A 27018-nucleotide genomic window follows, 5' to 3' on the forward strand; every position below is an offset into this window, starting at 1 on the left:
TCGTTTAAACTTGCCTTTATTGTGACAACATGCTTGTGATATGTTCACATGATTGTATGTTTGTATAGTGTAAAATTGAACTTACAAAATCGGTTTATATTAAACTTGATAACAAATTTATATAAATTATAAATCACTTTAAATCAAACAGATAAATACATCTAAGTTTCATTCTTAAAGTTGACAGGTTAAGACTGCAAAGGGTAATCAAGTCTAGCCATTCACATTACATTTTTAGTCAGACTGCTTTAAAATTCCCTATTTGCCGAAAGAAAAGTTTACCATACAGTAGTTTTGACAATATAAATAACAAAATTACTCAAATCAGTTGAATTCCTATAGCCAATGGTTACTTATTACGTCTGAATACCACTGCAAATTAACGCATACAATATATGATGACCTTGTATTTAATATAGGCTGAATCTTCACTGTTTAATGGAGAATGCAAATCATGAAAATACAGTAGAACTAACTAAAAGTGCAAGACTAAAGGCCACAACTAAGTGACAACGAACTGAAACGAGAAATAATAAGAACTTGAAGAATACTACTTTAATGTTACTGGTAAGTAAGGCATGTTTAAGTTGTTGTTCAATTAAATTCTTGGTTCCCTGTTTTACTTTCCTTTGTTTTTATGCATAATTTGCATTTATGTACGATAATGACTATTCTTGTAACAAAGGGAAATAAAATTTGAACCAAGACAACATAATTCCAACCACAACATTTATGTATGTTAGTGTTTCTGTAACGAACACCACTGTATCCATGGAACCATAAATCTTTCGATCTCCAAGATTGAGCTTCATGTAAACTCTGCTGAATAGCAGTAGAAATGTACAGCAATTAAATTACTTATTGCTCAAAACTTCTACATTTCAATATAAAATAATATAAAATACATTACTCGTCTTTAATTTATATTCCACACTTTCCAATAGAACACTTTATATTTGATAGTGGGAAGGGTAAATAAATTGTACCAAAATATTACAGTCTAACTCCACGATGAGGGGTGGGTACTACTGATTTTAAAAGTAACAAGGTCTGTACAAGACAAGTTAGTGTTGGATTCTAAGTCTACCAACAAGAAATAATACAACTCTGCAAACAGTTGAACCTGAGAGAAACTTTATGACAGAACAATATATCATGAATGCACTGTTGCTGAATACAACATTGCATCTCTTTGCAAAATAATTATATAAAAACCTCTAGATTAACTCAACTTGCTGATGTCTTTGCCAGCTAGCTGACCTTACAAACACAAGAAGTACAAAAATACATGTCACATGTAGATGGATAAACTAATCCTCCTTTTGAACAAAATTTCTACCTATTAATAATTAATACATAATATTATGAACTAAAAACTAAGAATAAATATTAATCTTGCATTTCTTCTGGCATGTCGTGAGGGTTAACTATTCCAGGCACTGAGAGCTGAACCTTTCGTTTTTCTTCCTGCGCAGAAGTAAGTTGCTGTTCTCGTTCTTCCAAATACAAGTCGCTCACATCCTCTGATCTGAACTCCTGAAACAGAAAGGAAATCATTTCCCTTAGCTTACATACTAAATTGTGCAATTTTGTTTTCAAATATTAACACTACTAATTGATTAATTTTAATTATTATTTAAAATTTAATTCGCAATGGGTGATTCCAGAAAATATCCATACCATACCACGGGCGGCATCTTGGAATTCCGAGGGAGAGGGGGGGTTTCTTGGACTGGAATTCCGAAGACGTGGGGGGGTAACGCAGTTTGGAATTCCAAAGGCATGGGAGGGGGGGGGGGGGGGGTGTTTCAGCTCTGAATTCAGTGAATTTCCAGAGGAAAGACGGCGAAAGCTCCGCTTGAAATCGCTGACCTGTTAACATTCCTAGTTTGTAAATGAAGCACGAACCGACCACGGAAGAAGTATGCGTTCATGCAGATGGGTAAGCAGATGGTTTGTGCAGCAAGCTCCACATCGAAGAGGCCTTAAAGTTGATGAATTAGTCAACTGATTAATAAAAATATAACCAAGTCGGTGTTTCTCGCCGATTGTCGATCGACGATGTGTTGTTGCGTGCTGAAAACTCGCGCCAGTCTCTCGTTTCCAAATAGAACGCCTGACAGATTTTGTATTTCACGCCGATTTTCACGCCAACATGTAGGTAGTAAAATCCGACAGCGTGCCTTTTGATGCGCTGTTTAATTCAAAACTGTTTATGAACAGAATTCTTTTGCAGAGGGAAAAAGTGCAAGTTTCTCGTTCGTTTGAAGATTTAGGCAGACGAACAGGAATTCCAAAGGGTCTGAAACAAAAGTGGAAAATTCCGGAGGAGAGAGGGGTTAGTGATTTTGGAATTCGGAGGGCAAGGGGGGGATAAGCATTTTGGAATTTCCGAGGGCAAGGGGGGGTTAATATTTTCTGGATTCACCCAATTATTTCATTTAATAATTTTATATCAGTTATTTATAAAAATGCATTCCCATAAGGGTTAATAATGAACACCTGTGATGTGGTTTGGTTCTAACTTTTTGAGTCTGAAAAGAAGATCGTAAGGTGCAACAAAAAAAGCCTTACAGAATGTAAGTGACTTTTGATAAACTTTTAAATTTTCCTTTCTGTTGCCTTGTGTTTGTTTGTGCCACAAACGGAGAATCTAAAATTGATATTACCTAGGAGCACATTCCATGGAACCTTTTTGCACTGGGGAGCTTTCAATAAAACACAGCAGTTACAGGAGCCACAACAGCTCTACTTGCTTTTATCATCAATTCAATGAAAACCTGGCAGGAGCTTATTTATAACACCTACTTCAAAAAATGTCTGAATTTTTCAAACAGAACCCTGAATTCAGAAGCTTCAATGGAAAACTATTTGTATTTTAGTATCAAAAAATGAACTCGACATTTTTCATAATTAAGTACATTTCATACATGAAGGGCTAATATACTAACCTTGATTTGTACCATGAAATCTCGTAAATGTTCTTTGAAGGCTGGGATGTCTTGGTTTAGGTCAAACAGTCCCTGAACTGTCAGTTTAATCTGTGCACTGAACATAGAATAATCACATCACAATTTCATCCAAATACAAAAAGGAAAAACAAGTGAAGTTCAACTTCTCCAAATAGAGCTCATAATAATATTGAGAAACAATGAGGGTAACTCATCTTTTTGCCTCTGAAAAACTCTCTTATTATAAGAAGCATGTTTGGAACAGTAAAAGAGATTTTCTCCCCTGTCAACAGGCAGTATCATCCCTAACATTCCCAAAATTACTCCCGTAAAATGATTGCCTAGAACAACAGTGTCTGAGATCCTCTACAAGTTCCAAGTCCCAAAGAAGCCAAACGCTAGCTTTCGATACACCTTTTTGTTACATTAGGGCAACAACAAGAGGGTAAGAATTAACCTGACACCAAAGTATAAATTATGCAAATAAGAGGTATTCAGGACAAACAAAGCCAACTCACTCTTGCAAATGTGGAAATGCTTGCTTCAGAAGATTAGCAATGTACTCTTGGACATAAGCCTACGAGACATAACAATCCAGATAAGAAATCAAACACTTATCTTTCTTTAATCATTTAGAAAAAAATAAAAACGTAACAAGTAAGTCTATCCAATTCAAGCATTTCTGTGCGGAGAAACTTGAAGGAATCTTTTTTACTTTTAGGAATGCTGAACTTTCCTACAGTTAAATTACCTAAATTTTTTAAAACTTAACCTTTAGTTGTTATTCACACAAAGATCAGGTTTTAAGATTTGTGTTAGATAATCAGGGCCAAAAATGTAACAGTGGGCCTTGGACACAATACATTTTCATTATTTCCTTTGCTTAGCAAAAAGGTTCTGAATCAAATTATTACAGTCGGCTCTCTCTTAATGGACACCTTGGTCCCTGCCTTTCTTTACTTCCTTTATTTGACTCTCTACAAGATGAACATCTAGCTAAGATGGCTACTTAGTGCCTGTCACAACGGTGTCTGTTTTAAAGAGAGTTGACTGTATGTAAAAAAATGCGGAAAGCTTAGCTCTGTTCATTGTTACTAGATATAAGGTGGTTATTGGACAGTGAAGTATTATGATGTCAAATACCTGATTAGAGGGGTACTGCACACTTCCTGCAGGAAAAAGAGGCTCTGACACTTTGTTTGTCTCAACTAGACTGAACATGTGGGCCAAGATGGTGGCATGCATTGTTAGACCTACAGAAAGGAAAACAGAGTTGTTTTTTATTATGACTGAGGTTTGGTAAAGCAAATTCCCAAAAGAATTAAAGACTTCTTTAAAACCCTCCTACTCAACTGTAAATGCCCAGGATTTTTAAAAAAGTACAATAAACAAATAAAGTTGGTTGAGTAGGGCCAGTAATTTCGGAGCCTTACTCGTATATCTGTAAGAGGAGGGCAAATTTTTATGCTCTTAGAAAGCACGTCTTTTAGTGGTCTTTTTAACTGTGAAAATTTTAGCTAAATCTGAACAAAAGTAATAAGCATCTTGCACCAAAAGGCACTTGACTATTAGCAGCAAAGGCTTCAAAGTCACTATCACATCTTTATCGTAATGCATAAGCACAAATTGCCATTTTAGTGGCCTTAAAAGCTCCCACAAGTCTCCTGTAGCTTAGTGGTAGAGCATCTGGGCTAGTAACCAGAAGGTCATAGGAGGTCATACACCTATTCAGGGTTCATACAGATTTTTAGATCCAGACTCAAGGTTATCAAAAAGGTGATCAATAGAGACCTTAAAAAAATGAAGGAACAAAAAACTTTTTCCATGATGCACACTGCAAACATACAGGCGAGATTAAATAAGATTTGGCCGGCACAAAAAAAAAATTAACTTGTAAAGCACTTATTGTAACTTTCAAAAAACCTTTATCTCTATTTTCCGGAATTTTTCCAGGACTGGAAAATTGTTGGGCAATTTCAAGACTTGTACAAACCCTGCATATTTGGAGTACTCAAATTTTTTCTTCTGAGCCATCTGTGTCATTGATTACAAAAAATAATCATTTTTCTCATACTAACCAGCTGTATGTGATGTATCTGTGACTACTGACAAAACATGTTGTACAATCATCATGTAGTACGTCTGATAGAAGCTCTGTACTGCTGTTTCTTGTTCTAGACTCTTCAACAAGGAGTAAAGAATATGGAGGCCTACAAAGAGTCAACATGTTAAAAACCAATAATTTGATGATTACTTAATCTAAGAGCAATATGCATGTATGCACAACCCTCCAAGTTGTGACCAGTTTGGTCGCCATGGCGCCTAAAATTTTGGAGCTGGCGACTTGATTTGTAAAAAAAGTCTCCGTAAACCAAAAGAGTTAATGGCCAAATGGCGACCAAGCAAAAACTTTAACTTGGAGGGTTGATGCATAGAACTCCTTCATACCAATATCAGCAACATTTCTCATGGTGTGCTTGAATGCCCAGACTATAGAATCCAGAACCAGCTTGAACTGCTGAGCAGGAATAGATAACAGTGCTGTGGAAATATGATAAATAAATAAACACTTTTGAGCTATGTAAACTGTAAGGGGCCAGGGTTGGAGGAGGGAAGGAATAAACAGAAAGAGAAAATTGTTTTTTTTGGTAAAGTTATAGAGAGAGTTAAAAAATGCTGTCACAGATCAGGAGCAATAACACGAGCAGTGCAAGATGCAATTGAAACCATCTTTGGTCAAATTTAGACTTTTTTGCTCAAAACGGCCTAAATATTTGCACATGGCCTTTCAAGTATATTCACAGAACATTAACCCACATTTGTTTGTTTTTCACTTCTTTTCAAGACAAAACATCAGAGAGTCAAGTCACCACCTTTTGCATCATGAGAGAAACAAAATGCACCATTGAAAATTCTTTGTTTCTGTGAACAAAGGAGCGAATGCCAAATTGTAGGTTTTTTCTCACTATTGAATATCCCTCTACTGTTGCCTGCCAGAAACAACCTTTTTTTTGCAAAGTTATTCCTTCACCGAACTGGTCAGCATTTCACCAGGTCTAATCACATTTCCCAGACGAAATTGTTGACAACACAATAAGATTTTGTCTTATGCATTACAAATTTTAAAGTACTGAGCATGCGGTGCAAAAGTAGTACAGTCATATACTGTGGAATATAATATTTTATTGCATAACTTACCCTGGAAACAGTGCTGCACAACAGCTTGAAGAAGAAGGAAAAAGTTTGTTCTGTGTTCAGGAAATTCTTCAAAGTTCTAAAAAAAGAGAAACCTTTGCACTGTTATATTCAAATTGAACAGAACACAATATGAATGTACCACAAGGCAGTGAAACACTCACTGTACCTGGTAGAAGTAAAGTAAATTTGCATACTGACCTTGTTGATCATTTCTAGTGTGCACTCGAACACTGCATCAAATATTTTTGGAACATGTTCTGTTACATTCCTCTGAAAATTGGAAAGAATTCTATTATAAAACATTTTCAGTAGGTGTTATGGACTTGAGAAAAATACTAAAACTGTTTTATCCTAATATTTTGTCTTTTCTAAAAAAGCCATAACCATAGACAAGAACAAGGTTAAACTGTGAATCTCAGCTTGAAAAACAAGTAGAAAAAGACAAGAACAGTTTTTGCATTGTATTAGTTCTACATGGCCAAGGAAAAAATGCATGCACACATCAGGAATTTATGACTCTCCTTAGTGAATGGGCACAGAGTGATAAGAACATGGAGCATTTTTTAAGCTTAGTGGCTTTCATGGTTCAGAGCTGCTAACATTAGAGAGCTTTAGATTTGAAGACGAGGATGACTACAAGTACAAGATTTTCTCAAAATTAATTATTGCACGCGCGTGAGCCAGTGTCATTTTGGCGGGAAAACAAGACAGCTGTTGTCATTCTACAAAGGGATTTAGCAAGAATAATTACTGTAGTAGCGAGAACAAGTAAGAAGTTTTACCATTTTGCTACCAGGAGGGAGCCTACTTTAGTATAAATAACCCTGCTAACTTTTTTGGTGAAAAAAAGTAAAACGAAGCTTTCCGGGATGCCTTAAATCTCATACTTGTCCTCAAATCTAAAGCTGTCTGTTAATATATTAATTATTGTCCTTGGGGCCATAGTTTCAGGACTGACACCCTATCTCTTTTGCAGAGGCCTCTTGTATTGCAGGGAGGATGGGAGAGGAAAACCGAAAGCTTGCAGGAGATGATTGCTTTTCCTTATTCCCATCATCCACAGTTCCCTTACAATAATTATTTTCTATTGGAAGACAGGAGCCTTTGTAGAGGAAAAGAGACTGACACCAAAACTTCACTTCAAGCCAAATGTCTGTTGAGCATTGAGCACAGCAACCCTACACGCAGGTTAAAAAAAACAATACAAGGAACAGGTCAATACAAACCTCAAGCTTGTTGACGAATGTTGCCATAGTGTTTAGGACTTCAGGTTCTCTGGCATTTGGCACATTTCTTTGATAATCTCCCAGCACAGCATCCAATAAAGGAGGAATGAAGTTGTCACAGACAAGCTTAGCATCATTTGACTTGCTTACCCATGTGGATATGAGTCTAAGTGTTTCTGTTTTTACAGTTCTCATAGCTCTGATAAGAGGCTGTTTTGTAACTATCTCACCATTCTCGGCTATCGCAACAGAAATGTTTTCACTGAGACAGCGGTATACATTGAGCATGTCCAAGTATATTCTGCCCAGCTGGGTAACAAAAGGATGACCCACAGACTTGCATCCTCTGACATTTGTTTTCAGAATGTTTCCTAACTGTTTAACAACTTCAATTTCTCTTAGATGGTCAATATTCTGTAGAAAAAAAATAAAAGCAGAGTGACTTAATAAAAATTACTCAAACACATGTTAAAGAAATGTATTTTGGAAGTGCATTTTTAAACGCACTGAATCATTTCAAAAAAGTAAGAGCTATTTGCCACTTCATAAATGAGACGGAAAATGGACCGAGCTAATTTTCTCAGACTTCTGTGGCTGTTAATGGGGACAGTGAAAAAACATTGGACGATAACTGACCAAAGTATTCTCGGTAATATTCCCACAAGTCTTTGCAAAAGTCAACTTGCCCCAGGTTCTCTCTTTTTTTAAGTGGCAAACGGGAAAAAGCAAGTACGGGTGAGTGTAACTTTTCATGCACAGTTTTTGGCTTTGAAAGGTTACTAGATTTTCTTAACACATTGAAAATTGCTTACCCTTGTTGCTTCTTTCACAATATTGTCCCAAGCTTGGTTTGGAAGTGACATGTACTTCTCAATCAATCTCTCCATGACAACTGAATCCTGAATTTAAAAAATGGAAACAAATGTCATGTCCTATACTTCCTGTCAGTAAATTAATCAAAATCACAGGCTCCCAGCAACATTACATTGATTGCTATACATGCAGTACATGAATTATGAAGAAAAAAACTTACTGTTTGTGCACTGATCATGTAGCCAACAGCCTCATAAAAAGTATGGACCTAACAAAATGAAAAAAAAAAACTCATGAGTAAAAAGATCGGTTTTTGGATAAATAGTTATTGTGCTTTGACAATCACACATAGCTGCCACAAGTATAACAGTGTTTTGACTCTACCTGATGTACTAAGCCAGGCTAATTTAGAACAGCACACGAGGGATCAAAGCTTCCATATAGACATAAGTTACAAAACACAAAATTATTTGGTATGATTTTATAGTTACCATGAGCTTATTTGTGGTACTTGAGATCTTCAGCCCTTCTTATTATACATGTACACAAGAATTAAAACATTCTATTTTGCTGGCATTATCAAAAGACACCTAAGAAGTGTTCAGGTTCTTCAACAATGAATTCAGAGAAGCATATTGAAAAGGATTTAATTACTTTGCTAGCACTTTGTGAAAAAAAAATGTTACCTGCTGGGGTTGAAGATCACAGATGATAGACTGCGTATTATTTAATATCTCCTCTATGAAGGGCATAACTTCTCCTACTTGAACCTGGGGAATAAAATTCAACTCAAATTAACTAGTCAGATAATAATGTTTTTTATTATGTTTTATTAAATTTTATTTGGATTTGCCAATTCTTAGCAGGGTCACTGTAACATTGTGAAGCCACCAAGGTCAAGTAGTCCCCTCCCCTTACAAGAGACCAACAGACCACAGCAACAGAGTCTACATCCACACTCTTCTCAAACAGCAGCGTGGGTTCCAGTGGCTTGACATCAATGCCCATAGACTCAATCATCAGAACTGAGACAGATCTTATCACAGCTGGTGCCACCTTACCAGAATTTTCATGACCCTGGTTGTTTATTCAGCTGGGGTTTGAACCTGTGACCTCATGTTTGGGAGACTGATGCTCAACAACCGGGTGAGGGTTTTTACTTTTCAAAAGACCATGCAATGTCTAGGTAGGTAGGTAGGTGATACTTTATTTAAAAATTCAAATTACAAGAGAAACACACTAGCCCCATTTTCCACAGGGGGCGTGTTGACACATACAAAAACCGTATATTAAATTACTAAACTAATACTAAAATTTCTTATACTACTACTACTACTACTACTACTACTACTACTACTACTACTACTACTACTACTACTGCTACTGCTACTGCTACTGCTACTGCTACTGCTACTGCTACTGCTACTGCTACTGCTACTGCTACTGCTACTGCTACTGCTACTGCTACTGCTACTGCTACTGCTACTGCTACTACTACTACTACTACTACTACTACAGTACTATTGCTGTTACAGAAATTCATATAAAAAGTTAACTAATATTAAGATACACAGCTTGGCAGGACCTAATTATAATCTAATAATGTTTTTAAGTTCTACTTGTTTACCTGTACAAAATGTCTTCTGCATTTCTGAGCAATTTTGATGAATGTATCACAAGCCATGTCTTGAACACCATCATGTGTTTCTAATAAAATAAAGAAAAAATTATAATACATTCACCTCACATTTTGATTTGATCTCAAAGTCAATAACTATATTCTAAGGTTGCTAACAAATGGGCCTGCTGTGTATTTAGAAAGATTTACTGAAAAGGTACATATACCGTTATATACTGAAAAGGAGATATATATTTGACAGAAAGAGATTCTCCACGGAGAACTTAATTCTTGAAGAAAAATAAAACGTTCTCCTCATCTACTTGCCACAGCATCAAGGCACAGTTTTAATTGTACAAAAGAATAAGTAAACATACCATGCATAAACTCGAACAGCTTGTTCACTACAGTCTTCAAAAACTTCCAGTGAGCCCTAGAAAATTACAACCAACATCACTAACATTTCTTCATGTACTCACTCTGAAGACTCAAACTACTTCAGACTGAAGCATATATGGGGAGGAAGAAACATCTGATATTTTGTATCATGATTTCAAACATAAATGAAAATTGAAACATACAGTTCATTACAGCTGTTAAAATACATATCTTGTTGAAATGTAAGTATTGGTATATGGTACAAGAAATTAGTAAGTAAACCCTCATGATACAAACTACGATTTATCAGAAAAAGAGAAAAAAGAAAATGATTATTACTATTTTACCTTAAAAATCTGGGATATTGCCCCACTATATACATTATGTTTGATGCAATTATTGCTTTGTTGTCCTTGCCACGTTTAATTTCACACAGACCAAGAAGATCCTGAGGAACAGAATTAATCAATTAGTGGCTACTGAATACAAATGATAATCAGTAATAAACAAAGTGAAGAAACCAATTATGAGGCAAAAGTGCAAAGTCATGTTTAAGATTCAGTATACCTTGATAACAGTCACCAGGAATCTCTTTTCATCCTCTTCGTGCATAGCTCCACTGATTGATCCAACTGCCCAGCACAACTTAAAATACAACACAATCATTCAGTTAATATTAGAAAAAAGTAAAATAAAATTAGTGTATTTTCTGTCAGTAGTATTACTATCAGGGCCAAGCAAATGACTGATTAGAAATAAATATGTCTAAATATAGAACATTGATGAAAAGTATCTCAACTGTCACAGAAGGGTTGGGTTGTGGGCCTTGGTCTCCCTTTTTCTATGGATTTTCGAACTGTTTCTTAGAAATTTATCAGTAATATTGATAGTATATTTATAGCTGGTAAATAGCTGGCAAATGGTGCCATAATCAACGAAAAGAAGAAATCTCAAACAGCAGCAACATTTTCATCACAAACATACCGTGTTAAGATTCTTCCAGGACCATTCAGTTCCATTGACTTGATTCTGAAGCTTCTCTGTCATGATTCTCTCGGTATCCTGGTAATCCAAATGTGTCAAGTACACTACAGCAAAAGGCAAAACAAAATTATCAAGAAAAACATGCATTATGCATTCTACAAAGCCTCCAGTCAAGGAATTCTTAATGAGGTTTACAGATTTAGCCATTCCAATGATAACACTTACCCAAAGTTTCTCTCATGTTCTTGTACAAATTGATAGCATCTGTGTCCTTCATAAACTCTCTGACAACTTCACCTTGGTCATTTTCGACCACCAACACCTACAAAGTCAAAGATGAATCAAATTCAAATCCAGCTGAACTTGGTCAGTGTAAACTATTTTGTAGGTTATGCATTAAAATGCAGGGTCTCATAGAACTTACAGAAGTTGAGCATTATATTATCAAGTACAAATTCCACTGTACTTAAGATTCCATCCCTACCTCCTCTGGCTTTGCCATTCTTGAGATCATTGTTAGGCGTACCTTAACAAAAAAAAAGACAAACACAAATCAATTTTTGAGGCATGTATAACCAAATACTATTCATTTATCCATCTTTCCAATGATAAGTTCCCTTGCTTTAAGTTTAACACAAAAAGATGTAACTCCATCAAATTTTAGGACAACGTTTTCCTCCTTCAAACACCTTTTCAAAAAATCAAGGTTAAGAGTATGATTGGAAGACATTTCAGTTTTACTTGATGCTACTAACAGGTGCTGTAACTCAATAGTATAAAAAACTTAAATATTGTGATCCTACACTTCATCAAGACAAACACACCAGCAAATATAACACAGTAGAAAGAACAGTCAGCTCATATTAAGTACTTGTTCTAGCTGTGTCAAAATTCAATCCGTTACTTTACATTTGTCCAAAAAAGAAATCACTTTAAAGGTGCCCAAGTTTCTGGTGATGAAAGTGATAACCATTTTTACCAACTTACTTTAGATAGCACGGATAGATACATTTGTCTCCTAGGTGGGACTGACTGTGATTGAGAAGTGCCAATCAAAAGAGGAGTACTTGAAGGGAACGGGTTCTCACGATACAGATCAGACGCCAGAGCATTCCAGTACTCTAAACAAATCTTAAAGATTTCTGTTTCTTCAACTTCAGAGATGAGGACAAGATAATGAAGAGCCTACAAAAAGAAACTTAAAGTTGGTGAACAATCCTTGACTAGTAAATTGGAATGTTCTTTTTCTCTCTTGTCAAGAAGAGAATGAAACTAGCTCACTTACAAGATTATCATTTCAATCCAATAACAAAAACATATTCTGTTTCATGCTTCAGCTACCAAATGATACCTTAATGTTTAAATTTTACACCTACCTCCAACAATGTAGTATGAAGTTCCTCCTACATGAATAAACAACAAAAAAGAGATAAAAATAATGTACAAATTTTAATTGATGAACGAGTTAAAATGAACTCAACAAATCATCCTGCTCTTAATGTGAGGGTGTTCATAGCTCCATTGGTCGAGCACTGCTGTGCTAATGCAGTGATCAGTGATGGGTTCAAATCCCATTGAATCCCATATTTTTTTCAATGAAAATGATAATAGTAATAATAATAATAATAATAATAATAATAATAATAATAAATTTCCAGGGTTCTCTTACGAGAATGCATAAGCGAATGCACAACTCAGACGCCCTTCGGCAACAATGAACTATGTTGTTTTCATATCGAGCAGTGAGTACAGGTCGCAGCTGAAGAACTGATCTCCGTTGACGCAAAGTGAGTGAGTGACACATTTGCAGGGTTGTCACTAAGATTTCAAGTTGCCGGGTAAATACAACAAGTAAGTGGGGAATTAAACAGCTAGGAGTTTCTTTTGGTTCCATTTTTCTTTTATTTTCCTTTAAAAGTAGCTGGGGGCTGTGTTCATAGTAGCCAGGAGAAATCCCCGGGCCCCGCCTCTCAATAACAGCCCTGCATTTGCATATCGAAACCCATCAAAAAACCCTTGGGATACCCACTGGGTATCCACAGGCTAAAAGGAGTTATTTTGTTTCACAATTCTCCTCATCAGTGCCAAAGGAAATGTACTACAAAGAACAGTGTGGAGAATCTGTGTCTATTTAAAAGGTTAATACCTTCTTTTCCACCAACTGACCATGCTCCTTTAGGAATGTACAGAGAAACAGACTAAGGTTCTGAATAAATTTCTGTTCATCATCCTTGCCATTTGCATAAGCATCTTTGATGTTAATAGTCAAGGGAAGCATCTAAAGTAAAGGATAATATAGACAAAAAGCATTTGTGTCTAATTGTCACATGAAAAAGTGCTCTGAAGATGTACCTTTGATTACTATACAACCCAATTATTATATTTCTTGTAAATTCTTTTAGTTGTCTGTTTACAGGAGAAATAAACATGTTGTTGTTGACCTGCAATGGTGATATGTGGAGTGTGACCTGTATTAGAAACCTCTCCGATTCCCAGAGAGGACATTTCACAGTCATTAAAATAATTTATCAGATGATAAGATAAGTCAAACTAACCTGTTTTAACTGGGCCATTGTAAGTGTAAACAGCACCACAAACTGCTCATCATACTGGTTAGCACCAATGCCAGCTGTGTTTTGAAAATGCAAGTCCAATTTAGGGCAAATCTAACTAAAATTACATGTAAAGCAACTCTCATAATTATTTCAATCTTTTGCTCCTTAATTTAATGATGTGTTTCACATCTTCGTTTCCCCTAAATGTTGTTTCATAGTCCCTTTCATTTGCATTTGATAATGGTGATATATCATCGCCAAAACATCATGTTTTATTAGAGTTGCTTTTTATCCTTAAACTCTGGGTGACTTACCAATTTCGGTGAGACATTTTAAGGTCACATTCCTGAACATAGGTACATTAAGGAACTGAAGAGGAAAGAATTTTGTTTAGTTTAAATTCATTGAAATAAATCACACGATTTTAAAATCGGCAAAAATAAACTTAAATGTTAATGATTCTGTTACCTTGTAAACAAGTGTGCTTATAAGCTGGGTCTCAAATATGTAACCAAGAGGAATCCAGTTGAGAAAACGCAGAAGTGTCTGCAAAATAAGTAAATAAAATAAATAAGGAATCAAGGAGATATATAACACTCTCCACAGTCCTTGAAAAAAATTGGAAATATTTTGACCACTCATGAATTAAAAAATGCTAAATCAGCATCAATTCCAAACACTTTCAAACTCAGCATGTTTTACTGAGTGGCTTATTTTTCAGTGTTTTAAGTGCAATGAAACTCTACAGGAACAAGAAAATTAATTGCAGTCAATTTAACTAATTCGTTCTTTAAACAAACGACCACCTACCTCCAAAGTTGCACCTATGAGAGTAACATTTGAAGAGTTCTCCTAAAAAAAGTGGACAAATATGGCAATATTAAATGAGAAGATTTACAAGTATTAGTCACACATGCAGCCACAAAATAAAATCAAGACTCCCCCTCTAACAAATAAATGAAAATTTACACAATTAAACCACAGACTGCTGCCAAATTTTGCCTGTTGACTTAACTCACCATAACAAACTGGCACAGAGTAAATATCTGTGAAAACTCACTGCACATACTGAAAAATGATAAATTGTTACAGTTATTACAACTTGTTCTACTAATTATTACAGTATGCAATAATTAGTGCATAAAAAAAATCATTCAATAAAAAGAATGCCACTATATTAAGATATTTTTATAACAGAGCTAGATAAATGGCTCTTTTTTTTAATCAAAAAAGCCCACGAAAATGATGGAACATTTCAGTTAAGCTGCAAAAAAATATGGCGATAAATCAACAATAAGAGACTACAGTGATAAATAAAATTAATAAATAAACAATTGAGTAAGACTGGTACTAAAAGGGAAAATTGTAACAACTATCACAAAAAGAACATGGTATGGCAAAAAAGTGCCCAAGTTCCCGACAAGATTTGAAGCAATGACAACTTAAACACTGAAAAGGCAATCTGTTCATTGCTGACAACATAGATAGAGCAAAAATCAATGTTTTTCAAGTCCTGACAATTATATATATGTTGTAGTTAATTTTTTACTTCAGTTTTTTTTATTTTTCCATTGTTTTTGGGTATGGTAATGTATGCTAATGAATTTAAAACAAAGGAAAAACAAAAAAAATTAACTGCAACATATAAAAAGGCAATTCAAAGCAAACTATTGTGATATGTCTAAGCATTCCAACCTGTCTTTCAAGTGTTTTGCTTTGGTTTGAGTCATCTGGCCACTGGAGAAATCAAAAACCTCTTCACTGGGGAAAAAAAATGAAGATCACTTTACACCCTTGATGTAAAAAATGAGGGGAGGGAGGGGTGGATTAAAATTTCGGATGTTTGCCTGACAAGGATCATAAATGATGAAGACAATTTCAAATCGGAACAAACAACACAACACAAGTTCTTGTAAATTTTAATATCTGAGCCACAGCTTTATCACGACAGTTACCTGAGTAGCTTTAGAATCACCATGTTGTTTTGGCACAGAGACTCATTTGCTTTACTTGCACCCACTATGTCACCAACAAACGTTGGCCACTTCTTTGGCCACTCATGCTTCAAAATCTAGAAAAAGATGTATGATGCTCTTATTGCCTGACATTGGCAAAGATAAATGTTGTAGTTCAATTTTTTATCTCAGGTAATTTAGATTTTTCTTTTGTTTTTGGGTATCATAATGTATACTAATGAAGTTGAAACAAAGGAAAATAAAAATTACCTGAGATAAAAAATCAACCACAACATATACATGTATTGAAATGCTACAAGATGAAGGTCAACAAAATTAGACATATGCAAATATCTACCGTATAAAAGCAACGTAACATTTCGATGGCTACATGTCATATTATCAAAAGCTAAGAAGCATGTTCATTTCTTAGCTTTTGAGAATGATGACATGAAGCAAAAAAAAAACTTCAAGTTATTTCTTTTGGAAATACATTTTGAAACAACAGTAATTATTATTTTTGTTTCAAACTGTATTTGCAAAACGATTTTTTTTTAAATGAACTTTTAAATAGTTTCAGAGTTTATTATTTACACAATAAAGTAAATTTTAGCAGTTAAAACTGAGTTAAGATGCACTTGGTCATGAAACAGTTAAATCCACTGCCTAGTTTACCTTATACAGTTTACTGACTTAATTTATGTTTGAAAAAAAAAACAGAAAAAGCTGTGGTTCCAATTTTATTCTTGGTTAAAATTTTATTTTCCTTACTCTTTAGGTATTGCAATGTATAATAATGAGTTTGAAACAAAGGAAATTAAACTTAAATGAAGGATTAAATAATGCACCACAACATACAAATGCAGATGAAGCTTAACTTAATTAAATCAATCTGAGTGTGACATATGACGTTAATGCAAGCCTATATATACATAGAATGGACAAACAAAATGATGCTGATTATTGCAGTGCATTAACTCAAAACAGATAAGCTTCTCGCACAAGACTGTTAACAAACAAAAGAACATTAATACTTAAAATTATGTTGGAATATATGGACACTTGCCAAATCATACGCCAGAATTACGGAGCCAACCTACACCTCCCCTGACCCAGTTGGCACAATAACAAAGCTTGAACGTAGATGTTGTGTACGAGATTTTAATTTACCAAACAAGTTTCATCTCCGAAAACGTTCGACACGATTCAACCGAGCAATTTGCATAATTTCAAAAAAAAAAATCAAGTAAAAAATGAGCACCCATAGCTGAGAGCCAGTTCTAAAATTAGACGACGTTGTAAACAATCCGATACACCTGCGGCAACTCCCACTCGATGTACTTAGCCAACTAAACAACTAATACCTAGGATTTACACAAAATTGACTTTCAGGCAAAAATACCACACAATTTATGCCGAATAACATACATAGGGACCTTTCTAACACGATTTTTTGCTAAATGCTTCCGAAAGCACCTCGCATTCCAAACAGAACTATTTTGGCGGGAATCTCCCTTTCAAATCGAAACTGACATCAAAATCATACCTCCACTAAAATCATGTTCAACTTGCCAATGTACGTCTTCTCTTTCTGTTCAGGAAATAAAATAAAGGCAACTTTAATTCACTAAAACCTCAAAATTGTCTAAAAGACGTTCGATCAGACAATGGTTAATAAGCACAAGAAACAATCAAACATTAATTTCCATGCAGAAATTACAAACAAAGCATTCACCTCTAACATATCAGCTTCAGAAGAAATTTTTATTATCAAACCAACAATGTACTTTTTTATTCCTGAGGAGAAATAATGCGGACATTTGAAATCGGCCACTTTTCCAAGATATGGCAAAATAATAGCAAATTAATGCTAGCTCGTGCAGTAGTATGAGCAAGTTTCTGACCTTCGCACTGCTCTGCTGGGAGAATTTTCCATCGCGTCTTGATGACTGCTTCAAGTATTTGTAACGCAAAGTACTATAATAAAAAAAAACACACGCACATATATATAGTTAAAAAATCTTAAAAAAAACCAACCACAAATTCCCAGTTCAGAGTACCTTGGTCTGTTGATTGTTTGAGTATTCGAGAATAGTATCTACTCGAGTCCAGGCGTCCGGGTGCTGCTTCAGTTGAGTCAAGATCTGGTCTGCCATTCGTTGCTGAAGAGGAAAAGAACCATTCTCAGGTAAGAACGGTCTCGAAAATAAACCTATAGTTTCAATAACTATAAAAACAATCGAAAGAATTTGTCAACCTGAGGTCCATGGGCCATGTAAAAACATGACACTACGGAGTCTAGTAAAGTTATATCGAGTTTTTGCGAGAAGTCCAGCAGCTGCGTGGCGTGCTCTATGGTTGCCATTGCCGTAGGCATTGAAGAAAATACACAGATCGCGAAAAAATAAATATATTCTGGATATAAACTGAAGAAATTCACGAACAAAACTATACTCGACTTCAGTGAACACTGATAGCAAATTTTGAACGAACACCGCGGCCAGTTTGCACCGCTTTTCCCGGTTTAAACCAGTCATAACACCCGAGAAACCCGGATGTAACAGGTTTGGGTGCTCTTTCTGCCCCTTAGCTTTCGGTTTCTTTTCCCACGAAAACTTCTACTGCTAAATCTAACTAGATGACTTTTTTTTTTAAATTTCGGCCTCCTAAATCTCCAAATTACAAAATATTTTCCCTTTTGACCGCACGGTTGATGGGGACCGTAAAATAAAATAAGTTCAGGCGTCAAGAGGCGCGAGCACATATTGTTTTTGTAATCGGGGTTAAAAATAGTAAACTGTGCAGTCCAATGGCCCATTTCCGCTTTATGTGTAGTAAAATCCCATTCACGAACACTGCACGTGCATGACTCATGAATGAAATATAGCAAATGACAATAACCTCATACCCAGGTCTCTAACAGCACTTTGCACAAAAGAACTTCCGGTGAGTTTTGTTCTCGTTGCGCCTCTTGTAACCAATTACTTTTATTTAGAAAAAATTATATTTGAAAAGTTCCTACAATTCTTATGATAATAATTTCCATTTTTTGCGTGTGTTTCATCATGTTTTATGGTTTCATTCATTGGAACTTTCCTGTTATTGATTCTACTTCCGTTTTAGGTGTGAAAGGCGCGCTTAGGTAGCTGGGAATGCTCGCTCTGGGAAGAACAAAGAATGGCGGATAAACCATGATACTTTTTCACGAGAAAAAGACCATAATATACCAAAAGAAGCGGGAAATACAACCAGCTGAGGGGTTTCAGTGAAAGGTATTTCAAACAGTGTATTTCCTCAGCAGAGTGGTAAAATAAGCGGAGCAGATTATAGCAAACTATAGCAAATGTTTGGACACGATGACTCGCAAAGTGAAGTCGTCGCTTTTAATTTTCGGTAGAAAAACAACGTAAGGAAATGTGAAAATGTTGATCGAAACCCGTCCTTTGCACGGTGGTACGTTCTTTTGTGCCTATGAATAACTAAATTTGTTTGTCTTATCTAATGGTTGTGATAAAAGCCCAATTATTGTGCTCCGAATCCATCGCATTGACTTTCAGTGACAGTGAATGTCAGTTGTAATATGTGAGAAAACAAAGGGCAGGGCATTTGAAACTGGGGGCAGCTACAATATACAAAGTGGAGGGATTACAGGATACCCGGTCCCCAAAGTAGGCTGTTTTAGCCACAGAAGAGGCCCTGCCAGGTGGGGGTCCCATGTCGCCCGTTTGAATTTTAAAACTTCTCGTGTCTGTGCTTATAAATGCTTGTCGCTTATTGTTGGCTTTGCCGTCACTGTCGCAATTTGGCCGAGGGAGGTTCTCTTGTTGCGATTTCATTTTACGCGCTGTTGCAACTTTTTGGGCCATGTTGCTTGTCGGAATTTACCCTGGTAGGGCCTCACAGAATGGGAACATCAGTTGACAATGGGAAAGCGCATGGAAAGGACTAAACCAGACTAAACACGACTTCTGGTGCCCAATTTGCTGCTCTGTCATTGGTCAACCCAAATATTTGATTTATGCGTGCCGTCCTCGACTGACATTCCCGTTTTTCTGCTAAATCAGCCTAATATCTTACTTGAAAAATTGCTCCCGTAGTTCCGCAGTCGTGTTCTATTATGCTGGGTCCACAGTCTCACAGCCTGGTGATCAGGATGTTACATGTTGATAGATCATTCATCATCGGAAAGCTAGCTGATAAGTCAATAGTGCTTGATTTTTGTCAATAACTGTTGATTCATTAGATAATGTTCTCAGGACAGGTAATAATTTTGATAGACTTTTTGGAGAATATCTGTTGAGGATTTACGGCCTTTACACAAACTTTACATGAATGCTGTTTAAGGAAAAGGATTTGGATGTGCCAATTCGTCGAACACACATGGATGCTACTCATTTACAAATGAAGATAAAAAACTGTTCAAACAAATGTTGCAAAAGCTGAAGTAGACTTTTAAGAAAGTCCTTCATCCGATGTAATAATGGCACAAAACTTTTGGAACTGATGTTGCTAACTGATGTTGGAAATGTTGCTTCTGATCCTTTTTATCTGCCAATATATAAAAATCAAACTCTATCACCAATTTCAACAGAAATCGATAATCACACAAAATTTATGATTGACTGTTAATTGATTTCAGATATCTGTTGATTGATTAGTATCAAAATTATCGACATGCAACCTCCTGGTTAGTAGATGAAGAATTAAATCCAAGTCAGTAAAACGGGTGTCCCGCAGCTCTGACTCCTGCGTTGATATCAGGATTTATTATGCAAATTGGACCGTGGGAGCAGTTTTTTTGAGTCAGATGTTTAATGGGCCGGTTATTCTTCAAACTAGCCTACAGAGTTACATTATTGCTGACCTGGCTGAGCTGTGAATACAAACAAAGCCTGCATGCTGGTCATTCTCTGTTTTGAGCTGAGACGTCATTATTATATTTTACTGCAAACAATCTAAACAAGAGAGATCCCAACTGATGCCTTGGTAGGCAGTTAAAAGATGCCCTGACTTCATTCTTTTTCAGTAACCATTGTTTGCTATGTGATGGACTTGTTAGAGGAACAGGAAACTGTAGGAAGTATCAGTTCAGATGCTTTTTCAGCTTCTTCAGAGATCAGCCTTTCAAAAGAAACAGATTCTCTCGTCGTGTGTCCATCAGATGATGGTGCAGATGCAGCCTCTGTTAAACAAGGTAATGTTTAAAATGTCTGATTCATATTTCTGGTTGGATAGCATGAAGAGGCACTTCATGATATTTCCACTTTATGTGGAGTAAAATCCCTATTCACGAACACTGCAAATGCGTGCCTCATAAATAAAATGTAGGAAATGAGTATAATGTCATACCCAAGTCTCTAACAACACTTTGCACTAAAGAGCATCTGGTGAAGAGCACAGACAGAGTAGATGTTGTAACAAATAACGTTACATAATTTATATGAAAAGATTTCAACACTTGAGTGATTTACCAGTAGATCAACATTTTATGGCAAATTAAACAAACATCAGATTCAAGTTCACAGTTTCTAAAATTCAAAAGTGAGTTGATAGTTTTAATGGATGAATCAGTACTAGTCACAAAGTGTTTCCCAGCAAATGTATTGTATTTTTGTATTTTAGCATCAGAGGTGTGTAAGGATTGCTCTCCATCTGTAGAACAGTCACTTCCTAATGAAATCATGGCTGACAGTGCAGGCCATGTTGGAAACCAATGTGTTACAATAGTCACAGATGCCATCCACTGTGGCTCACAAGTGTTAGATGATCAAAGAACAAAGGATGCAGAGCCAGATGATGGAGGTATTTTACATTGCCATATGTGGGATATTAATTTGCCCTCAACTCAGTTTAATAGAAAAGAAAGCACCAACCTCAGTAAATTCTGTAACATATTGACCTTAGGACAGGGAGAGGTTTTGGGAGTCTAGTTTAGTCTAGTGTTAGGATAGCAAAATTCACCCTAACAAGGTCTGGTATAGGCTCAGGGTTTCAGGGTCACACAGCTTCCCAAACGTCCCTAAAGTATAGCTTACTGTGTTTTGTTGTGCACATTGTATTGACCTGTATTAGACAAGAGAGCGCAAATGAACGGTACTGCAATACCATGATGGATCTAACCATTAGCCAAAAGGATGAAAATCCTTATACCGTAGGACTAGATGATACCACAATAACGCATATTGTATTCATATTTACGAGACAGGTCTTAATGTTATTGAGTTTTTTTTCAGGTTTGCTCTTTGTCCAAACTTCAAGTTGTCCTGAGGATGGTCAGCAAAATCACATGCTTCTGTTATCCAGGTCTCGTGACACTACAAAGTAAGTCCTACTAGAAACTTGAAGGGATTGCTGTTGAGGGCAGTGTGCCCACCTATTTTGGTCCAACGAGAATAACAACTTAACTGCTCATAAAAGTAGAGTAAAGTAATCTCTCTAAGTTTTCTAGTTCTTCCACAATATTTATTAGTATTTCGCTATAATATACACATTTGCAACATTAAATTAAACTAATTTATAAGATGTTTATAGGTTTGTGATTTATTGCAATGGCTGATCCAAGCTTCCAGTCAAGTTGACTAATACAACAGTGGTTCAGTATTTTCCTGCAGCACTTACCATTAGCAAGAACTTGATCATGAAGAAGGTTCCACTATTAATCCAGTCTGTCCTGCCAGACCAGTCTATTGCTAAACAGTGCACTCAGTACCCCTATCCAAGATTACAATGATATTAATGTCAGCAACAGGTTTTTGCAGAGAAAGTGAACTTGTCATTTTTATTAAGTGAAGAACACACTTTGATTAGCCCTCAACAAAGATTTTGGTTTTTGTTCACAGTTTTTCATCAAATCTATGAAAGCTTTGATCGATTCCATTTAATACAGTGCAATCCAAAACCAAGATGTTTAATTTGCACCATAGGGGCTCAATTTAGAAAAGTATAAAACAATAATGTTGTAATAGGAAAAATTAATTTATTTATAATGCTGCATCATCCTAATGGAAATATATATTTTTATTCCCACTGACAGAAACCTTCCAAGGATGTTTGAATGTAAATATCCAGACTGTGGACGGACATTCAGCACTGCAGGCCACCTCAGATATCACACACGCACACACACCGGAGAAAAGCCATATTCGTGCTCCCATGAGGGCTGTGGAAGAAATTTTACCTCATCTGGCTATTTGCGCTATCACCAGTGTACACACAGCGGGAAGAGGACCTTCAAATGTCAGCATCCTGGCTGTGATCGCGTGTTTGCTTGGCCAGCACATATGAAGTACCACATGAAGACTCACACGGGGGACAGACCATATCACTGCTCATTTGAAGGCTGCAACAAGAGCTTTTATGTGCTACAGCGACTCAATGTTCACATGAGAGTACACACGGGTGAAAGACCTTATACCTGTAATGTGGAAAATTGTATGAAGTCATTCACTACACAAGGAAATTTGAAAAATCACATGAGAATACATACTGGTGAGTGTAGGGATAAAAAAAACCAATAAGCTTTATTTACCTGAAAATCAATATGTTTCAAATGTAGATCACCTACATACAGCGAAGAGAGGAGAGGTAGGTGGTATGAAGCTGTATAACTTACACTTTTACAATAAAGCACTTTTTGGCCAAACAGGCAGGACATACATTAGAGCGCAAGACATGATGTAACAGGGTTTTCTGCTCAAACCTAATCTCTCTCACTTTCCAGACCTCGTGATAGGGGCTAAGGGTGGGGTGCTCTTTAAAACATTTTCTTGGCAGTGGGGATTGGTTTTGTCCCATACATATCTCTGTTACTAGCCTGTGAAGACAGCCAACATTTTTCTACCCCACCACTGGCCTCCCATGCAATGACATCTGACGAACAAGCACAAGAACATTATTACTTGTATGGCATTTGCTGTTTGAGACCAAGGCTATGCAAGTAAAGTGGATGAGGTTTGGAAAGAAGTAAAATTTTGTAAAATATTTTGTTAGAAATCTGAGGTACAAGAGTTACAATATTGAGCAGAATAAAATGGAACAGCAAACCCACATCCCCTCAAAATCAAGGATTAAGCAACGCAAAAGCCAAAATGTGCTATTTTCCCATCCTTGATATGGGGGAGAGGAGGGTACCCCCTGAAAACAAGGATGAAGCCGTGCAAAAGCCAAAACGTCCCATTTTCCAATCCTTGATTAGGGGTCCGGGGGTCCTAAATTTTTCATCTATTTTGTCCAAGATTGTACCTCGGCATTGAACAGAAATGTTGTTTGTTAGGTGAGAGACCCTACTCCTGCCCTGTGGAGGGGTGTGGTAGAACCTTTACAGAACACTCAAGTTTACGGAAGCACAAACTCATACATACTGGTGAGAAGCCTTACGTTTGTGAAATCTGTGGAAAAACGTTTAGTCAGAGTGGAAGCAGAAATGCTCATCAGAAAAGGCACACAGACACCAGCAAAGATAAGAAGAGAAAAACACCAAGCAAGAGTCTTCCTGCTTCAGTGATTGTACAAGGAGATGATCAAGTTGAACATCAAGGAGATATAATGCCACAAATTGAGAACATTGATGAAACAGGTAGAGTGTGTGATACCGTCAGAGTATTTGAACTGTATTTTCTTTAGTGGTACCTACTGTACAGTCGAACCTCTCGGTACGGACACGTCTCTAATACGGACGCCTCTCTATTACAGATAGTTTCCAGTGTCCCAACAAAATTCTCATATATTTTCTTTTTTCTTATATGGACTCTCTCTAATACGGACAACGGACACTAAATCTCGGCGCCAGAGAGGAAATTTATATAAACTTATCCTCTTTATTACGGACACCGCGGTGATCACGTGAATTCCGAGTCCCGATCAGGTGAATCTGTATTAATCCCGTTGGTCTGGCTGGTGGGCTATGCAAGGTGATAAAACAGCCCAGTCGCTGTATACCAAACAACGATTTGCGAAAGGTGTACAGAGGAACATAGCCGACTTTTTGAAGACTTCAATAACTACAGATGGCATAAAGATCTTTTATATTACATTTTGTTCTCTAGCTACTTTTCAGTGCACTTCCAAAATAGCGAAAGACGCTTTCAGAATTGTACTTACGTTACAACTTTTTACATGCAGCATTGCGCTGCAGCTCGTTTCGTTTTAAAACAGTAATTTGTCTGTAGCTGAGATGTACAATGTTGTATGCTACTGAAAGACAGTGTCTTTGTACTGTAAATTTATAACTTTAAATGCAGTTTAAAGGCGAGTGTGAGCCTGGTTTTAGCTCCTGAACACTTAAAACTGTAAGTGAAGTCAAAAGTGACGTCATCATAGTGACCTCTTTTATACGGACACCTCTCTAATACGGACCCTTCGCTCTGTCCCTTCGGTGTCCGTTTTAAAGAGGTTCGACTGCACATTTATTGATGACAAAATTATCAGTTGAAACACTTTGCCTTTCCCTTAAGGGGCTTTCTGGCGTTTTCAAAAGGGAAACAATGAAGCTTTTCCTCATGTGAAATAGTGTCATATAGTAACAGTCGATCTGTGCAATCTTGTGCTCTTTGGACTGCGTGGTTTCTGGCAAAAGCGCCAATGAAGAAGCCCTGCCAGAGGGGGTGGGGGGGGGGGGGGGGGTCCCGTGTCGCCCGTCTGAATTTTAAAACGTCTCGTGTCGGTGTTTATAAATGCTTGTCGCTTATTGTCGGCTTTGCCGTCACTGTCGCAATTTGGCCAAGGGAGGCTGTCTCTTGTCGCGATTTTATTTTACGCGCTGTCGCTACTTTTTGGGCCATTTCGCTTGTCGGAATTTACCCTGGCAGGGCCTCAATGAACCGTACATTCTTAATAAAAGGGTCAATATTTGCACAATGGTGGCTTTCAGAGGTGGCAAATATTATTTTGTCTTTCTTAAATTGTCATTAAAGACAATCATTTTCCTGTTAAAGTAGGCCTGACCTCGCTCTCTGTTCTGTGGAAGGGTGCACTAACAAATTATTTAAATATTTCTTCCTAGGGGAAGAAGATGAGCAGACAGTTTCTTCACAAGCGCTGGTGTACTCCCAGGCTGACCATACCATTGTCTCTCAGGCTACTGCAGATCAAATGGTGTTAGCTCAACCAATAGTAGCCAAGGAGGTCTCCATAGAAACCACACCAGTACATACTATGTCACTTCTGGTACACGCAACAGACGAGGCAATGACAAACCAAGAGAACCTCGCTCAGGCAACGGCTGATGTAGTGTCACTCGCAGAAACTGTGGTGGCACAACAGGCAGTTATCCATACCATGTTGGACGGAGCGGCCATCATACCGACAAGCAGCCAATCAGAGCTCTCTGTTGTAGATCACGTGTTACATCCATCAAATGTTGAGCAGATGATGCAGAGTGTCGTCAGTCAACATATTCTCAGTGGCCACATTCAGCTTCCTATGACCGAGGAGGACCTGGAGCCGGCGACCCAAGAAGAGGGTGGGGCAGGTGTACCTCATTTGACAATAGACTTATCGGGGTTTATCCAACAAACTGAGGAGCAAACAGCGCAAGATAGCGAGGAAGATGAAGAAACATAACATTATTTTTCTATTTAAGTCTTGTCCTTCTGGGTTGCTCGCGAGGCGATGTAAATGAACTTTCAAAGACACTATTCACTACTATTAGTAAAACGACTTCTTTAATAGTTTTTGTAAAAACCAATCTCTTAGGCTGACCGTCTTGCTAACATCAAGATGTATACACTGGAAGTCACTAAATAAATTGAACAGTATTACTCTGGCTGAAAAAAAGGAATAAATATTTCCCCAGATATTCTACCCGTGGTCGTTCAAACTACCAACTAAAGGCAATGAATTCCAGAATTACTAAACTGTGTTAACTTCACAAGGTTAAAACTTCTTTAAGGTGATTTCCTGGTTTTACACTGCGCATAACAAGATGGCCTCCGTAAAAAAGAGCATGTGAAGTAACATTATTAAAATGAAGTTGACCGAAGAGAAACGCTATTGCAATTTTTGCTTGCGGTTGTTTTTTGCCGAGGTGAGACTCAATGTGGTGGGAATGTGCATAACGTAAGCAGTACGCGTGTTGCTGAGTTCGACTTCCCCACGGAGAACCTCGATAGTGGATGTTTAATTTGTGCTTATTCACTTTGATTTTCATTTAAACGCTTTATTTATCACATTGTGTCCTAAATGTGATATCTCGATGTAAATTCTGTAAAAACGATTTTTTAATACTTTCTTCCCCCTTTCGCATACATGCTATTTTAAAACTCGCCCCAGTCCTCTCTCAAAAATCAAGGAAAATGCATTTGGTGCGCACTTTCGGCAGCTCTACCGCAAAAACGAGTACGG

The 27018-nt window shown here is 36.9% G+C and overlaps 2 protein-coding genes across 3 annotated transcripts; one reads left to right on the forward strand and one right to left on the reverse strand.

The window, feature by feature from the left end:
- LOC140943569 (exportin-1-like) lies at positions 1 to 20799 on the reverse strand. Of its 2 annotated transcripts, none has more exons than XM_073392672.1 (34): positions 20661 to 20799; positions 17739 to 17840; positions 17583 to 17655; positions 17414 to 17475; positions 17225 to 17269; positions 15679 to 15794; positions 15419 to 15484; positions 14743 to 14791; positions 14534 to 14575; positions 14192 to 14269; positions 14038 to 14092; positions 13724 to 13797; positions 13315 to 13446; positions 12545 to 12571; positions 12156 to 12353; positions 11653 to 11694; positions 11394 to 11490; positions 11169 to 11272; positions 10752 to 10829; positions 10532 to 10632; positions 10184 to 10239; positions 9816 to 9895; positions 8875 to 8958; positions 8409 to 8456; positions 8188 to 8274; positions 7376 to 7789; positions 6348 to 6419; positions 6150 to 6225; positions 5400 to 5492; positions 5030 to 5161; positions 4095 to 4204; positions 3470 to 3528; positions 2952 to 3048; positions 1 to 1536 (listed from the first exon to the last, which is right to left on the reverse strand). In XM_073392672.1, exons 2-34 carry the CDS (start codon positions 17832 to 17834, stop codon positions 1390 to 1392), a joined length of 3090 nt encoding a protein of 1029 aa, XP_073248773.1. In that variant the 5' UTR covers positions 17835 to 17840; positions 20661 to 20799; the 3' UTR covers positions 1 to 1389. The 2 variants fall into 2 exon arrangements, with proteins under 2 accessions (XP_073248773.1, XP_073248772.1); XM_073392671.1 differs by lacking the exon at positions 20661 to 20799 and adding an exon at positions 17936 to 18193.
- Positions 19011 to 26386, forward strand: LOC140943570 (uncharacterized). The gene is made up of 7 exons (XM_073392673.1): positions 19011 to 19131; positions 20705 to 20872; positions 21301 to 21480; positions 21912 to 21999; positions 22712 to 23166; positions 23951 to 24253; positions 25679 to 26386. The coding sequence occupies exons 1-7, from the start codon at positions 19101 to 19103 to the stop codon at positions 26236 to 26238; spliced, it is 1785 nt and encodes a 594-aa protein (XP_073248774.1). The 5' UTR covers positions 19011 to 19100; the 3' UTR covers positions 26239 to 26386.
- The last annotated feature ends 632 nt before the right edge of the window (positions 26387 to 27018 follow it).

The sequence above is a fragment of the Porites lutea genome, chromosome 7, assembly GCF_958299795.1.
Source record: "Porites lutea chromosome 7, jaPorLute2.1, whole genome shotgun sequence".
In the NCBI taxonomy this organism is placed as follows: domain Eukaryota; kingdom Metazoa; phylum Cnidaria; class Anthozoa; order Scleractinia; family Poritidae; genus Porites; species Porites lutea.